Consider the following 18,159-nt stretch of genomic DNA (forward strand, 5'->3'; position numbering starts at 1 on the left):
AGTTTCAGTTTTTAAACATTATTGCGTGATTTTATACATTATTTAAATTCGGTTTCAAAAGGTCAAATTTTATTTAATGCTAGCTCTTACCTATTAATTAAATTGTCCATCGCGTGAAAAGTTGAATGTTTCTTTAAATTTGAATACGACACAAACAGACGACTTATTGGGCAGCCTGGTTCCGTTTCATACAAGAAAGTTGGGCGTAGGTCCTTAAATGTTTCACCAACAAAAATAATAGAATGCTACATATTTTAGTGTAATTTTGTCCACAAATATTTTTTATGTCTAAAAATAAGAATGACTAATTTTCAAAAAAGAAAAAAAGTAATTACGCACGTAATTTTATATTTGTTTTAACAAAAAGATAAAACAATATTCACAAATTTGCTCTGCTCAATTGAAGCCGGGTGGTGCAAAGGAAAGTGTTCAAGATGAATGCAGTTTCTGCTTAATATGATCCGATAGCTTCCCGTTTTGTTTCTCATATTCTTCTTTCAACTCTTCCAAGCTCTTGGACACCTAAATATCATTCGATTACGAATGTAAACAAAGCAATAGCTTCAACGGTTGCAGATGGCTGCTAATCAATAAAAATGAACAAAAGAAAGTATTTCGGGCGCGCATGTGTGCGCGCTGTGTGCGCGTTTTTCTGTTATTGTGTGTAAGAGTATTGAGGTAATAACCATGAAAAATTAGCAGAAATCCTAAAAACTAGCACTCAAACTAACGCTCACGAGATCCACACTGGGTGACTCTTTCACCTACCCATACGTGTGCACCTTGATCTAACCTATTCTGCGAACTTGGTCATGTTATTGACACCAACACGATCATAGCCTTTTTAATATCATCAGGTTCTTACACAAAGCACCAATGATAAATCATAAATTTAACAAGAGGGCTCAAACTCCTACAAACTAACCTATCAAGTGGCAAGGCATTTCGAGCTCAATAGTCGCTCCAAATTTTTGTGAACCACCCATTGTGGGACAAATAACCCAAGACAAATTTCTTCACACTTTTGCAAGGGAGAAAACGAACCTTAATTGGGAAGGCCATTGGAAGTAACATATCAGGATTCATGGCAGCCTCAGGAAAGTTGCGTAATGCATGTATCAGTTTTTCAAAAGGCAACTTTACCTGTTGAAACAAGAAAAATTCTTTGAGATAAGCCACCAAAAAGCATCGGAACTTAGAAGAATTCAAGATATGATGGCAGTGTGATTTCACCAAATCGTCATGGCAGTATTTCAGCAGAGCCAAACCAACTTTAAAGACAATGACTACACCCTGGCGCAGAGGAAAAAGAACAATTTAGAATGTGTAAGGATGAAAGTAAAAAAATTAAAGCACGTCGCAACAACTAACCTCATAGAGAAAGACATCCCAAATCCTAAGAGCCAAATGGAATGGAAATGAGTATGAAAAAACAGTTATGAACCACTGGCTTGCATACATACTCGGATTTATCATTTCTTGAGCAAAATGCTCTCCCAACTTTGGCAAGTGCACTTTCACCAAATTGTTGAACTGAAATAGATATTGCTGTACAAGAGGCAACCCTACCTGAACATTTCAAAATCTTCTTCATAGTTTCAAGTTTGAAAAAAATGCACAAGCTATGAAGCATAGATGCAATATTATTCTACTGGCATATGATCACAATAAAACCGTGTCAAGACAGTTCCACAAGAGATGTGTAAGAAATTCAACAAAAATCAGGTATCATAATTTTACAGGAGCTGTTATATTGTGAAATAATGCATCGACCGTAAACCTCAAACTTTCAACTCCAAATATAAAATGTTAACGGCACCTAAAGTGTGACTTTAGTCAAAATTAGAAATGTGACTCTTGGCATTATTTGCTGATCATTTCCTGTTACATCGCATTAATAAAATCAACTAAGAGTATCAGGCGATTCTTTTAGTAGAATCATGCCAGGGCAAGCCATATATATCCTTTCACACAAGGAACTCCCGGAATGTTGATAGTAATAAGGTGGCAATTTTCTTCGTGCATAGCAAATTGTTTAAAAGGTTTCTACCTTTCACAAGGTGGTAATTTTATCACCGACGCTTAGAAACTATACGAGCTAAGCACAAACCACATAAAGTTTGTTGCCGTGATGGGCTGTCAAATATTTGAAGTGGTTTAAAGCAAAACTGTTCACACATACAGATCTAAAGTTAGTATAGCATTCGAAGTGATAAGTTTAAATGCCATTCTATGGATTTACAATATTTCATCATCATATTTCATGTAGATGTTTTGCAAGTCATCAAGTTGCAATAATATTGAAAAACTAAGCACACTCTAAATCAAATTGCAAGAAATCATCAATTAAAACTGCACCAGGTACATTCCTTCCATCGGAGCATGAACAGCTCCTTTCAAGAGAGCAACCAGCAACCAAAATGCATCTTCTTCACTCATATAAAGGAGCAATAAACCTGCCACAAATCCCATGCCCTGAAACCAACAGAATTTTAATATGAATAGTTGGTAGGAAATTAGTAAATTGGAAAATAAATAATCAATTTATATATATAATACACCTGCACATATCCAACATCTCTGTCATATACAGAATACGCCTTCAGAACATTGTAAAGAGATCTTTGACCTGGACCGTGTCTTTGCTGGAAGAAAACATGTGAAGGGAATGTACGAGAAATATCTCGAATGATATCTAGCTCTGAAGCAGATGTCTCATAGATGACCAGTTGCTGCAGAGAAACATAAGAACAAAAATAAGGAAATGTGGTAACATTGTTTTATGTTGGGTCAACACCTAAAAAGAAATTTGTTTCTACATATGACCTCATGAAATCACAGCTAATTAGTTATAATGAGTGAAAGGAGAAATAAGGCAAAAAATTTCAAATCCAGCAATTCCAAAATCATCTAAATCGATCTCCTCCAAGATTTTTTCACCACAAATGAAAGCCACATAACAGATTGATCCACATAGACAGACAAATGGGTTTCGAAAGCTCTAGTAAATTACATTTGGACAGCTACTAACCCAGTTTTCTTTAGACTGGTCAATAAGTTAAGCATATGAAGATATATTAGCAACAGGTGTATTATCTTGTTATGCTAAACAGATCCTACATGCACCCTTGACACATAGTTAAAGCGCCACCCAAAGAATAATAAATAACTCAAATACCAAAATTTGAGAAGTACATAACCGGAAAAAAAGTGTCATATTCGCAAACTTATGGGACTTCAGAGTAGAGTAAACCAACTCAAACAAGTACAAAGTAGGTTCTTAACAGACAAAACTGCAACAGTTAAACAAATTACTTCATTTTGAGATGAAGCCACAACCATAGCTACTATCAGTTCCATGTAACTATTAAAATAAAATGTTTCATTACATGTGCACCTTTCCCATGCAATTTTGACATAAACAACAAAATGGTTACCTCATAGACTCCCGGATTCATGAGCAAGAGGTCACGACTGCCAGAGATTAACTGCCAGACAAGTCCTCTTAGACAATCGGGAATACCTTTCCTTATTCTCCTTTTCACAACATGAGGTTTTCTCCTAACATAATGCTTCCAATCACTTCCTCCAACCCCAATCATTTTTCTCCATTTTCTAATTCTTCTTTCATCCCTGAGAATCCCATAATGATGTGATTTCATTATGAAAGCCTACCCTTGTATTAACAAGAAAATAATTTTGGAACAAAAACCCTAACAATTTATTTCTGAAATGATCATTCAGATCACATGACTTGGGTCTTACCAATCATTCAGAATTTTGTAACAAAAACCCTAACAATTTATTTCTAAAGTGAAGGGTACAAATTAATTTTTTGGTATTTTATAATTTTTGTGTAAAAATATATATTATTTTATTAAGATATGATACTTATATATTAGTGATAAAGATAAAATTTACTGAGATAATTTGAACTTTTAGATAAATTAAAGATAAGTTGGAGAAAAAATCGACAAAGGCAGAGAGATGTACAAAATTATTAATAAAGTCACACTAGTAAAGTGCGCTAACAAATATCATGAATGGTAAAACTGTAAAGAAATTTTTGTGTCACATTGACATATCAAAGTTAGTAAGTCCGAGCTGCTCAAGTTTAATAATATAGTATATATATTGTGCAGTGTAACGGGCTTGGGTCTTAAATTAGTGGGCAGGTTTAGGCGAGGTCCATGTTAGGAAGGAGAGATATAGAATTTGTTCTGTTACTTCTTGTTTTGCTGGGTTTATTTTGAGAAAGGCTTCAAATTTCTCTCTTTCAGCTGCCTTAGTCGAAATTTTCATTAAAGAATCTCTATGGTAGAGTTTTTTAGACAAAGGGATTAAGTCACCTAGAAAATACAAACTAGCTCATGTCCGGAGAGGAAGCATAACACATCAGAAATTGATTTTGGGATAATTTACTTCACAATAAAATGTTGTGTGTTCGGATTCAATATTACACGTATCTAAAACTGATTTGATCATCTCAAAACCATACATTTATCAATTCAAACATTAACATGAATGTGACCCCAAAACATTCAAAATAAAATTTGGTATTGAATCATGATTTTTAGCTTTTAATCACTCTGCTACGTTCCCCTTAAACTGATCGACAATTTAGGGGAAAGCTTTATCATATAAAGTCAGGAAAAGATGAAATACTTTACCCTCTAGCAGAAACAGCAACCATACATTTGTGGCGATAATTACAGAGCTAAAATTGAATCTTTTGTAAAGATACGGAAAACACCAAGAATTGCAGCCAATAAATCATGGTATTAGTCATCCAAATCATCAGAGCAATCAAATACAGGATAATATTTAGCATGGGATCTAAACAAACGCATAAAAGCCAAGGCAATATGAATATATTACATTGAAGTAAGAAAATCAATACGGCAAATTACTAATTTCCTAAATAATGCACACCTCTCATGCTCAAAAGCTGATATGCTTATCGTTAAACCATCAGGGGAGTTATTTTCCTGCTTCAAAAATCCAAACCTGTCAACTTTAGGAAGCACCACCGGTCCTGCATCGTAGTCATCCACTCTATTTTTGTCCATCCTACAATCTCCTTAAAATACAGGCCCTAAACTCTGAGATGAAAATATATTACTTTCCGCCATATTGCTGTGCAGTCTCCAATTTCAACATTACCTTCGATACAAAATCCAGAATTTACTGAAACAAAACATTAAATTGCATATTTTCACCATAAATCAAACAGCGGAAATTACCCCGCGCGATCATTCAAATTGATTTCTAATGCGTGTAAATTCTAGGAATTACAACCAGTAATAGTTAAAAACATATACATACACATACCGATATCAATTAACTGGGGGTATCGAAAGAGAAGCTTTAAACCACATTGAAACAAAGACAGAAGAAAATTTTCACAGGACAAAGCAAAGATTTCTCCGACTAGCATAGAAATATGACAACTTTTTAAAAGAAATCAAATTATGTTCAAAATATTAAATTCAGCACTAGGAAAAAAAAACCTGCAGCAATCGAAAGACATGATCCAAACAACTCGAATTTCCGATCATTTCTCCTTAAGAGAAGAAATAGATTTCTCCCGATGGTTAATTTTCTCCCTTTTTTATTGGAAAGTTCACACATCTGGCCAATATGTTGTCATTATCAATACACCTGTATATTTTGAAAGTCCAGCTTATATATCCTACGATATTATATACTATATAGTATACCATGTACCATTAAATTACATTGTACCCTATTAAATTAGTGCAATAAAAAAATTTTATTCGAAATTATTGAATCCGGGCGAAATTCAATAAGTAAAGATTTAATATTTTTTAATATACTATAAATATATTTTGATAATGTTTACTCAATTGTTTGATTTATTCCAAGATTTAATATTTTATTAATATAATGTAATTATATATTATATAAATATTTTTTTTATACTTTACAAAGAATATTACGAAGCAAAGAACATTTAACAGTTCAAGTTTGAATTTATGCTCGATTCGATTTGTTTAAGCTCCACTTGAAATGATATGAGTTACATGTTGATATACGCGAAACACTTGTTTCAGAACCGTGATTCATGGCTAAAGCGGGTGGTGTGACCCAAATCAGACGACAGAGTTGCTGTCTCAAAGCTAAGCTGCATATTCTTCAAAATTTTAATATTTTTCAAACGGGTTGGATTCTGGATTCCCTGATAAATCTTCTTCTCGAGAAAAAGCTCACTTCTTTCACTGCTCATTTCGTTTTCGTTTTTCATATTTTGCCCGGATGACTTGAGTTTCCGACAAAATAGGATCTCATAGTTTTGGGAAAAAATTGCTTTATCCTCTCATCTTTGAGGCCGACAACAGTCCACGTTGTCACACAGATGGAAGTAAAAAATAGTTCATGCTAATTGTGTATGAAGCAAATAATCAGAACGGCAAAACAACAACAATTCATTGATCAACTGAAGAAAACTAATGTTATTCTGAAGAACACTAACGTTATTCTTACACGACTAATTTTAATACATCATCTTTGTAGTAGACGACACACAGATTCCTTAAATGCTATATTATAGTATCCTAGTCTTCATAGACTTTATCAGAATCTCCAAACCAAACAAACTACTGACCATGGGCGAACATGTAAAAATTAAAATAGACGGGAACGACAATAGAACAACAGTTTTGGCGAAAGACTACCAGCAGACAACCGTATATATTTGTTCAGAACTTGTAAGAAACATATAAAAGCTTCAGTTTTGGCTCTTGTCCCATTTGAGGGGCTTAACAACTTCCCAGGTAAAGTCCGGGTCATCTCTTCCAAAGTGGCCATACGCAGCTGTTTTCAAGAACCTTCCGCCGCTGCCTCTCTTCAAATCCAAGTTAATGGAGATCATGCCAGGCCTGAAATCAAAGCTTTCTTTCACAATCTGCAAGATTTCCTTATCCGGGATCTTACCCGTACCGTAACTGTCCACAAAAACAGACAACGGCTCAGGCACGCCAATGGCATATGAGACCTGTACAATGCATCTACGAGCCAGGCCATTGGCTACAATACTTTTGGCAGCCTGTCGAACTATGTACGCACCACTTCGATCGACCTTAGTTGGGTCCTTTCCAGAGAAGGCGCCTCCACCATGAGCTCCCCAGCCGCCATAGGTGTCAATAATGATTTTACGACCAGTGAGACCAGCATCACCATGAGGCCCACCAATGACAAACCGGCCTGAAGGGTTGAGGTGGAAAATTGTCTTCTCGTCTAGGTACTTCTCAGGGATGACAGGCTTGATGACATGCTCCTTGAGATCCTTGGCGATCTCATCGTTTGTGACAGTTTCATCGTGTTGAGTTGAGATGAGAACTGTGTGTACCCTAATCGGAACCATGGCACCATTTTCATTGTAGTACTCAACAGTTACTTGAGTCTTGCCATCAGGTCGCAACCAAGGACAAGTGCCATCTTTTCGAACTTCTGTGAGTCGAGCACCTAATTTTGTAGCAAGCACATGGCTGAGAGGCATGTACTCAGGGGTTTCATCAGTTGCATAGCCAAACATATGTCCCTGGTCACCAGCACCGATCTCTTCAGGGCGTTTGGTCAGGTGTCCATGAACACCTTGAGCAATATCTGGGCTTTGTTGCTCGATATTAACCAGGACCTTGCACTTGTCGGCATCGAGACCAACATCATTGGATATGAATCCAATGTTACGGCATGTGGTGCGAACAATCTTCTCATAGTCTATATTGCCCTTTGTCGTGATCTCACCGAAGACCATCACCATGTTTGTCTTGGTACAGGTTTCACAAGCAACTTTGCTGTCCGGATCTTGTTCTAGGCAGGCATCCAATACTGCATCAGATATCTGATCACAGAGCTTGTCGGGGTGGCCCTCGTTCACGGATTCGGATGTAAATAGGAAGGTGTCCATTCCCCAATCTTCAATGATAAAACACAAATAACTTGTACGGTTTTTCAATTAATAAGATACAAACGTAGATAAGACAAAACAAAATAACTTTCAAAGTTTTTTCAAATTAATTAAAAATTTGTGAATGTCAGGAGATGGTTACAAATAGTGTTCCAAGTAAAAAATAAGATACAAAGCTGAGAGTTTGTCAACGCCAAAAAAATGTCACTATGAACCAAAATCCAAAGAATTCTACATTACCACCAACGTGTTCAAGAATAAAAAGGATCCCTTAAACGAAGCCACAGTTTTTGTAATTTTAGGCTGTTGCATCAAAGATAAGAACCTGCTTTAACAAGTTTTTAAGCAGAATGAATACAAGAATATTTTCTTTTCACCAAGTGAAGCATAATGAAGAATCAAATTCCGAATGTCAACAAGAATATAGTGATTAAAAATCAAGAATCTTCTCATAGTGAAAATTCTTCTCTAACCAATAAGCAGAGCACATCAAGAATAGATCTGAAAATTGAAAGAAACAAAAATTTCAACTTCAGGAGCAAACTGAAATGAAACAAGATCATGCAAACTAAAAACATGAGGAAATTCACCAAGAACATGCAGCAATAAAAGCTGCAATCTTTTAGAAGCAAAAACCAGCTCAGATCTTTCGTATTTCACACATTATGACAAAATCATAACCCCAAATCTTGAGAAATGCAAAGACGTTATCCAGATCCTACAGATCATGAACGGATCCCAAATTTTGTAGCAGATCTGGGATAAGAGGATCCACAAATGTACTCAGAACACACATACATTAACTCACCCATTTCACCCCTGCATATAGAACAGTCAAAACCAAGTCTAAGACTGTCATGTAAGAAGGTCAAATCTTGGTGATACAATCGAAAAAATTCAAAATAGTTCGCAGCTTAAAACTTACCAATACTGACTTCAACATACAACATAATCAGTCACGAAACAATTTCAGAAGCACACACTCGAATCTACAGCACAAAGGAGGCAAAAAAAAAAAAAAAAAAACAAAAAAAAAAAAAAAAAAAAAAAAAAAAAAAAAAAAAAACAACCATGAACAAAAAACCTACGCAAATGCTAAAACCAGACATAAAAACCAAAGGTTTGCAAAACTTCAGAACAGCAGCATTACATTAGACCACACCCAAGAACAGAAACCTTGACAAATGCAAAAACCCCAGACGAAGAAGCCAGAGATTTGCTAAAAAATCCAAGTACCTTCGCAGATGATACTTGCTGCCGACAAAAAGGGTGTATATCCTTTTGATATGGGGTACTACACCAAATGCTTGCGAGTCTTGAAGAGGCGAGAAAGTGGGCTATTTATAGATGGAAGAGACGGTGGACACTGTACAGTTAAATCTATGGTGGGGGACTAGATGAAGAGTGAGGTTGTATTATGGAAATTCTGGACCGTCCGATATGTGATCAAGTAATGTGATCCAACGGTGGAGAGTGATTGTAGTCGTTGAGAGAGTGACATTGGCTTGTTTGGCGGAAGGTTTAGACTAAAGTATTACAATTAAATGTTTAAAATTTTATAATTTTTATCCGTGACATCGTTTAAAATAGGTTATATTTATCGAGTATCTCATTTATCGTGATTTTCCATGTTGAGGGCACGATTTAAATGATATAATATGATATATGGTACTTTTTGATGTATAAGATAAGACGACGAATTAAAAAGAGATAAATCAATTTATATATATATATATATGTATATATAAACATGATGATTTGATATTTTTTTTATATAAAAATCGAATCTTAGATTTATTTTCATAACATAAGTTCACAAAAAAAATATTTTGAGGTAGAATCAATTTATAATTTTTTTTCTATAATAATGAACCCCACTTAATGAGTTGTGACTCGGATTTTGCAATTTAAAAAAATGTTGAACGAGGCTATCTATAAAAATAGAATATAATAATAATATGTTAATTATTTTTAGTATAAAAGTTGGTGGGAATGGGATTTTGCTTGCATTTGGAATCACATTCACCAACCCATCAAGGCCTCCACCTCCCATCACGTTACCTAATTTATCTCTCATTAATTTCGAACATTTTTCTCTCCAGAACAAAATTGTTATTAGATATTTAACAATAGATACCACACTTATTTATAATTATATAAATACTATTAGATATTTTGTTTCTGAATTGATCTGGAAATTAATTAAGCTCATAAAACGAACCTCCAAGTTAATATATTCAGATCATAATTAGATTATGCTAGCTAAAAGTTCGGCATCTAGACATAATTAGTACGTAATTTGTATCGTGTGTAATAAATTAAATTATCTATAAATTTAAATTATTTATGGATCCGTGAGTCGAGATTAATATTAATCTCATTTAATTATAAAGATGGTCCCGAGACTATGCTAATACCAGTCCGCCGACACTAATTTTGCGTGATTATTACTATATATAATAATAATAATAATAATTATAATAATAATAATAATAATAATAATAATAATAATAATAATATGTGCATGCCATGCCATGTCGTGCCATTTTACAATAATGTCAATTCATTTTTTTTAATGCAAATTAATAATCGATCTCATTTTCTCACAGACATGCTAAATTTGCATCTTCATTAAATTTAATCATCCGATCGACGCCTAATTAATTACAAGACGTATAAATTTTGCTTATTGTTTATCATATATATAATCGACTCCGCAACTAGTGAAAATTTGTTACCATGATAATATATATGTTATATAGTGAAAATTTGTTATGATGATAATATATATGTTATATAATCTGACGTGGTAATTACTCCAATTCTATTGTTTATTGCTGTTATTTTCTTGCTGGAACAGCTTTGACCGTGAGAAGGTGATGTAATTTAACGTGCGATATTATTTTCTTTTTAAAGAAAACAATAACCAGCATGCATGATAATTAATTAAAATCAGCAGTTTGCATCACTTAAACTCTACAACAATTTAATGTAATAATAACAGTTGTGACACCTGTTGACAAAAGTTGGCATTCCGAGAAGCGTGGAACATGCTTTGTCACCCAGTCACCACAAGGTTTTGTCTGTATTTTATTATTAATAAACACAGTAATTGCAATAGGCAGCCACTACTAGCTAGATGCTACTTTGAAAAAAAATAAAATTCGAATTGATTATTACACAACAAGATACCAAATTTGATTATGTTAGCATGTATATAAAAAAAGGATTAGGAATATCAGTTATCTACTATTAAGTTATTCTGTCAAATAATGTCATCTAAAGAATGCATATCCTTCCCTCGTAGAAATTCTTTGTTCCACCGAAATTCAACTATTATTAATTATTGTAATAGAAGAACACATAACACATCTTGTTACACCACGAAACAAAATCCAATGCTAGATAGCAATAAGCCAATATTATTGTCAGCATCCCCTCCAGTAATAAGTTATCATGCCAGAAAATCGAACTGGATTCAGGTTCTGAAAAAAACACACACAAACAGAGAGAGAGAGAGGTGACAAACAAGCAAGCAATCCAGCCAATGCTTTTAGGACAATTCATCTACTGCTCAAATTGGAATTCTGAAACCGAATAATCCTAATGGATGTCTTGAAAATGAGAATGCAAGGTTTGATCTATGCACTGGACATGACACAATCAATTGCCTGCTTGCAAATACCAGTCATTGTTGCCTCAGGTCCGTAAACCTGCAAACATAGATGAAATTCATGTTACTCGGGGGTCCAGATTTAAAAACTCAACTAAGATAACTTCACGCATCTTTCAAAAAAAAATGATCTATAAAATTAAAGAATATCCTTTAAATTCATCTGTAAGCGAACGAAAACATAACTACAAAATTTTGACTTCGGAAGCTAATTTGAGGGAGTGTTTGCCTAGCTTATAAAGTCTTTGACACAACTTAGAAGGTGTGACTGAACTTACCAAAAGGCATTACAATGTTTATAACATTTAAGGTCCTATAAGATTTGCAAAATTGGATTTCGCAAGCTTAAAAACCTTGTTAAAAAGTGATGAGAGATCAAATAAGTATGGATTTCAACTTTTTTTGTGATCATTATTCCGATCCATCGAAATCAGAAAGATGATCAATTCAATTTCATCCAGACAAACATAAAATAAATATAACATAGTTGTTAGATTCCAACCCCAATTCATTAGAATTAACTTTCTTAGAGCAAATTCACATGCTTAGATCGTGATGCCTTGAAGATACATGAACCTAAAACAAACTAAATGCAGCTTATACAGAACAGACGACAACTTTTACCTCAATTGGAACCCCCAGTTCTTCTCCCAAAGCCCTCATTCTAGCCAAACCAGTCTGATAGTTCGGACCACCTCTACGAACATAAATGTGCATTCTCGATGCCTGCAACTTGGATTCCTACTCAGTTGAAACAAAAAAGAATGTGAAGTCTTGGACATAAATAAGACTATCCAAATGCATCAAAATAGTTGAACTAAACCTTCTCCTTGAGAGCCCGAATAATTCCATTGAAAGTAGCAGCAACATCTGTAAAGTTTGCTATCCCTCCCCCAATAAGAAGAGCTCTTTTACGGCCATCAGGGTTTGCTGTGGCACACTGGGGGAGAAGCAAGGGGAAAAAAAGAGAGATGAGGGAGTCAGAATGAAAATTTTAGATTTTAAGCTCAAGATCTTACGTCAATCACCACTCTGGCATATTGCAAAACCTCTTCTTCATTTGGAGCTCCACTGTACTCAGCATAATTACCTAGCTCAGATGCATAGCCCAAATCCCCAACCTTTCGACAAAATAATAGAGAACAGACAAAAAATTATCAACTTTAAACAAAACTTTTTTGTTAGACAGGTATAGTCACGTGAACAGATATGGAAACTTACTGTATCGGCATATATTACACTTGCACCACCTCCAGCTACCATCGTCCAGATACGTCCTTCCGGGTTCAAGACAGTAAATTTCAATGATGCACTGGTCTGTAACATGATACAAATGAATAAATAAGATGTTAACAAGGTAGTGATGAAGTATTTCAATAGATGTGATCTCTACTAAACATTCAAAACAAATGAATCATACAGAATGCTGCAACTATGAAAACAAATAAAAAGCAAAAAGTTCATTTTGCTAATATAATAAATGGAAAAAAATATTGCATTAGTACACAAGCTTTCGAGTAATGGAGCAAACAAAATCAACAAAATTCACAAGACATAGGGTACTCGGTACTTACTTTTTCATCTAATGTGTGAATGAAGCTTTCTGTTGGACTTAATACACGTCCAAAAGGCAGGGGAAACTCGATATCGCCCCATCTGAAAACAAAATAATTGCATAAAAGGCAAGAAAATGAATATCAAAAGCAAAAATAACCTTTCCACATATGTAAAACAACTACGGAGCCATACTTTTTAAAGTTTTTGAAGGCAGCAGTATCATCCAGCTCTCCTCTCATGTCGAGTGGATATGGCTCCCCATTTACGAGGGTAAATGGATTCAGCTCAAGAAAACTAAAATCCAGATCTGGGGTGAATGGAGTACATTAAATGTGAAGTTAGAAAGACAATATACTCAATTTGGGACTCATCAAACACATAAGTGCAACACAATTTTTTAAGAAAAAGGTAAGCATTTCTCTTTCTTCCAAAATCTTTATTTTGCATCCAGAAAGAGAAAAAAGATGCTGCATTTTCACTCTTTCCATCATCTAATTTCAAGGAAAAGAAAAATAAAAATTAAGAAAAATAATTCATGGTTGTCAAAGATTATATACCTTGGAAAACAGAAAAAACGCCAATTATAAAGTCGCCTATCTTCCCTCTGACCTGAATTGATAACAAAAAATTAGTATGCCGTGAGGGGGAAAGGTAAAATTCTACAGTGATTTCTGCATATTAAATAGAGTTAATTGCAACTCACCATCTTTCAAAAATTGAGTAGTTAAAGCTACTCTGTTAAAACTATTTCTCATAATTCTTTTTTAAAAAAATTCTAAATCTATTAAGCCATTCTCTCTCTAGACCAGTTTTCTGCTCGAATCCGCCGGAACTGATATAGAGACAACAAAGAACATCTGGGATTTACAGATAAAAAAAATATCTGGAATATGAACTAGCGACACTCAGGTAGAAACAGCAAAATAAGTCAATAAAAAGCTTACCTCCAATGGAAGTGTAGCAATTAGTGGAGCGCATGCCTCCAAGGTCATTGGTTTTTCAGTGGGAAGATATATTGTCTTAACCTGCAGAACCAAATAAAGAATCAATCCTAGTTTCTCCAAAAAAATATTAATGCAACAACATCAAAAGGAGGTATTATCAACAATGTGCAACTTTTACCTTGTCCCAGTTCTCTTCAATTTCGATACCTCCACATTCTGAGAAGCTAATGCTACATCCTAACCTTTCAGACATGATGGACAGGTAATATTCTTGATCATGAGGGACAAAAGGCTCAACAATGAATGTAGTTATGGGAGCTTTGCAGCCACCCATTTCAACCTAGGAAGAATAAATTTCAACATCTGTATGACCAAAAATTAACAGTTAAGAGCCATAGGTTAAAATTTTCGGTCACCTCAACACCAAGGCGTGCTTTCACAAATTCAGCAACTTCAGCAAGATTTAAGTTCAAAGCTACCAGGCCACTCTTCCCACGCTTCCCAAATAACATGTCAGGTTTTACAACCAACTTTGTGGACGATAGCCATGGTTCTTTGTTGGTTAAATCGGTAAATTCCGTCGATTGAGTCACCTAAGGACATTATTTCGTGACAGAAATTATTTCGTGACAGAAATTGCAGCTCTGCTCAGATTTATGCTGAAACCTCTATTAAATTTACCAAGCATCCCGTTAATTTCAATGACAACTACATATGCAATAAATAGATGCCACATAAAAATTACAAGGACTTGGAATAATAATAACAAGACCAAACTATATTTTTTCAAAAAGAAAAATAAAAAGTAACGTGGAATTTTTTGTCTTCTCAATTTAAACTAGTAGAAGTGGAATCTAAAACTGAGGTTTCAAACTCACCCATATCTATCTTGTCATTAATATTGATTTCAAGTGATTGAAACTGTTCCATAAGACTTATAAAACAGTTTCAAAATAGTTGATCAATGTAATACACATGGAGAAGCAGTAAGATCAAAGGATAACCAGCCATTGTTAAGAAGGGAGATTGCCATCAAAAATAATGCCTAGAACATAATCAGCCACTCAGAAATAAATATATATGAGAAGAATTAATTTCCCTGAAAAAAAATTTAACAGAATGATGACACAATTCTGGTTAAGCAGTTGATCAAACGGGATAAAGAGAAAAAAAGAAAATCTACCTCAAAACACGAAAAATTTAAAAATTCTAAGAATCAGACGGAGATCCAAAAACCCAAATCAAATAATAAGAACGGTTAAATGGATGGATTAAAAACATTCCCACGGAAAACTGACGTCACAGAATCATCACATTGCGAAACATCACGTGGAATCATAATATCAACAAACCGAACAAAAAGTAGCAAAACTAAAACGAATTCATGCCTGAGAAGAACGGATCTGGAGATCAAACCCAGATAATCTTTTCAAATGCTCCTTCAGCAGCCTCTTGGAATCGTACTCTCTGATCTTCTTCCTCGCCATATTTCTTGTTCCAAAGCTAAAAATTATAAATGATAATTGTATAAATTGGTTGTTGAAAAAGGAATTTGATTAGCTTTGGACAAAAGGATGAAATTTGGTGCAGTGTGTATGTATGAGTGTATGGGCATTCAAAATGGTAGTTGGGCGATTCGAACAACGATCGGTCACTTTTTGTATAAATATAATAAAATAAGATATGAAATAAAAATGTTTTTTGGGCAATTTTATTATAATGCTAAATATTATTCTAGTTTTTAGTATTTAAATAAAAATCTAATAATATATTTTTTTTGTGGGCTATCAGTATTTACAGCATTTTCCATAAACGAGAGTATAAAAATAAGGCAAAAATTTGTGCGAGACGGTCTCACGGGTCGTATTTTGTGAGACGGATCTCTTATTTGGGTCATCAATGAAAAAGTATTACTTTTTATGTTAAGAGTATAAATTTTTGTTGTGAATATGGGTAGGGTTGACCCGTCTCACAGATTAAGATCCGTGAAACGGTCTCACATGAGACCCACTCTAAAAACAATATTATTAATTCAGATATAAAAAGAAATAGTTGATTTTAATTTGGTTTAGTTTTTCGGTTTTTAGGCAAAAACTTGTGTGAGACGGGCTTACAGGTCGTATTTCGTGAGACGGATCTCTTATTTGGGTCATCCATGAAATAGTATTACTTTTTATGCTAAGAGTATTATTTTTTATTGTGAATATCGGTAGGGTTGACGGTCTCACAAATAAAGATTCGTGAGACGGTCTCACAACAGACCTACTCCGTTTTCTAATGAAAAATTTGGCAGTTTCGATTTTGTAAAAAAATATTTGGTTCTCTTAGGGAAAAAACCATTTTAAAACAAAATTTGATTTTAAAAAATATAATATAAAAACATTGAATTTTATTAAGAAACTTGGTTTATTTGGTTTAACCGATATTTTATAAAATTAACCAAAACCAAACCAAAAGGTCCGATAGTGTCTATGACAGGAGAAGAAAGATGAAAGCCATTGACATAGCAGAGCAGCTTAGTGAGTGGATAGTAGCAGAGCAGCTTAGTGAGTGGATAGTTTAGATTGGAATAGTTTCAAGCAGTGTTCTCAAAAAACCATTTAAATTTGAAGTTCGACAAAAACGCTCCGGTTCGGAGAAAGCAGAAAATAACGGTTAAACTGTAATTTGACCGAATTAAACATAATTAAAACATTTAATTAAGCGTACTTAAGTAATTAATCGTATCTATTTATTTTTTATTTATTTTTAATTTTGAAGATATGTCTTTTTATTTTAAAATAATAAATTAGATTTATAATTTAGATGTTTATTTTTATTTTTAATTATGATTAAACAATGATTTGACAAATATTTAGTATTTTTTAATGTGGTCTAATTGTAAAAACAAATAAAAATTGTAATTTTGATATTTTTATGTTTTTATAAATATGAGAATTAATGCATCAGACTTAAATTTATCATATTTATATATTATTTTATCTATTTATTGGGTTGAGATAATTACAATTACATTAAAAATAAAAAACGTTTTTTCACGCTTAAGTCCGTACTAATCTTGCTTGAGCTTGAAAAGCTTGGAATTCGACATCCGCGCTTCGGTGCGCTTCACGCTTTTTATAACCTTGGTTTCAAGTTTCAATTTTTACTTGTGACAAATTAATTTTGTTTTTAATATATTCGGTTTGAGGAATGTCTTCGTTGATTTCAATCTAATCCAACATGCAAATTAAACAAATTTATTTTCTTGAATTGGATGTGCCGGGAAAAATTAAATAGTTTCAAGTTTCAGTTTTTACTTGAGACAAGTTGATTTTGTTTTTCATATATTTGGTCCAAGGAATACCTTCTTTGATCTCAATATAATCCCACATACAAACTAAACAAATTTATTTTCTTGGATTGGATGTGTCGGGAAAATTATATCATTGGTAATTAACTTACGTATTTTCATTTTTTTATGTTATCGATCAATTAACAATGTTAGTCCACTAGTTGGTATTTTTTTATTTTATTCATTTTTTTTTATCATAGTATTGATGCTACGTCGGAAAAAGACAACATGCCACCAAAATTTGGTGATATGACTCGTATCATCGTTGATATATCCGATTTCACGTTAACAATGTACTAAAAAAATTTAATGAATATGACATAAATTGCCTCACAATGTGGTCAAGGGTAAAACCATTATTGGTCCACTCATTTCCGGTCAAAGTTTGATTAAAATTATAGGTGGCCAATTACATGTTCATCATGTGCCAACTTGTAAAATATTCTTGCCTACTATAAGTACCAATTTAATCCAACTTTCTAGATGATGCCATTAGCTAAAACCACCCCACCACAATAATTATACATAATGTTTGGTTGGAAATGATTTTAACATAGTCACTCCACACATACATATATAATTCTCTCTAAAGTTGTTATTCAAAATATTTTAAATCGTATCATTTTAATCAAATAATGAACTTATGCATCACTTATATATTGTATCGAGATGATAAATTAAAAGATAAAACAAATCTTTTATATTAAAAAAATAAACAATA

At 33.6% G+C, this 18,159-nt stretch overlaps 4 protein-coding genes across 8 annotated transcripts in view; all 4 read right to left on the reverse strand.

Moving 5' to 3' along the window:
- Nucleotides 1-18,159, reverse strand: part of LOC140986260 (aspartic proteinase oryzasin-1-like) — a 63,917-nt gene that overhangs the window by 26,528 nt on the left and 19,230 nt on the right. The window lies entirely within an intron of this gene.
- On the reverse strand, nucleotides 367-5,666 carry LOC140986314 (uncharacterized). 5 transcript variants are annotated; one of them, XM_073454481.1, is made up of 9 exons: nucleotides 5,511-5,666; nucleotides 4,933-5,163; nucleotides 3,438-3,633; nucleotides 2,562-2,732; nucleotides 2,359-2,475; nucleotides 1,372-1,569; nucleotides 1,234-1,293; nucleotides 1,045-1,143; nucleotides 367-522 (listed from the first exon to the last, which is right to left on the reverse strand). In XM_073454481.1, the coding sequence occupies exons 2-9, from the start codon at nucleotides 5,067-5,069 to the stop codon at nucleotides 430-432; spliced, it is 1,071 nt and encodes a 356-aa protein (XP_073310582.1). In that variant the 5' UTR covers nucleotides 5,070-5,163; nucleotides 5,511-5,666; the 3' UTR covers nucleotides 367-429. The 5 variants fall into 5 exon arrangements, with proteins under 5 accessions (XP_073310582.1, XP_073310584.1, XP_073310581.1 ...); XM_073454483.1 differs by having other exon boundaries at nucleotides 5,008-5,187; XM_073454480.1 differs by having other exon boundaries at nucleotides 4,933-5,187; nucleotides 5,511-5,665.
- LOC140986148 (S-adenosylmethionine synthase 1-like) lies at nucleotides 6,550-9,299 on the reverse strand. The gene is made up of 2 exons (XM_073454182.1): nucleotides 9,167-9,299; nucleotides 6,550-7,938 (listed from the first exon to the last, which is right to left on the reverse strand). The coding sequence occupies exon 2, from the start codon at nucleotides 7,928-7,930 to the stop codon at nucleotides 6,749-6,751; it is 1,182 nt and encodes a 393-aa protein (XP_073310283.1). The 5' UTR covers nucleotides 7,931-7,938; nucleotides 9,167-9,299; the 3' UTR covers nucleotides 6,550-6,748.
- Nucleotides 11,304-15,739, reverse strand: LOC140986539 (ATP-citrate synthase alpha chain protein 2). Its single transcript, XM_073454828.1, has 12 exons — nucleotides 15,493-15,739; nucleotides 14,521-14,697; nucleotides 14,283-14,444; nucleotides 14,105-14,185; nucleotides 13,718-13,769; nucleotides 13,353-13,467; nucleotides 13,178-13,259; nucleotides 12,825-12,920; nucleotides 12,623-12,724; nucleotides 12,427-12,543; nucleotides 12,228-12,344; nucleotides 11,304-11,643 (listed from the first exon to the last, which is right to left on the reverse strand). Exons 1-12 carry the CDS (start codon nucleotides 15,589-15,591, stop codon nucleotides 11,572-11,574), a joined length of 1,272 nt encoding a protein of 423 aa, XP_073310929.1. The 5' UTR covers nucleotides 15,592-15,739; the 3' UTR covers nucleotides 11,304-11,571.

Source organism: Primulina huaijiensis, chromosome 10 (genome assembly GCF_012295235.1).
Source record: "Primulina huaijiensis isolate GDHJ02 chromosome 10, ASM1229523v2, whole genome shotgun sequence".
Lineage (NCBI taxonomy): Eukaryota > Viridiplantae > Streptophyta > Magnoliopsida > Lamiales > Gesneriaceae > Primulina > Primulina huaijiensis.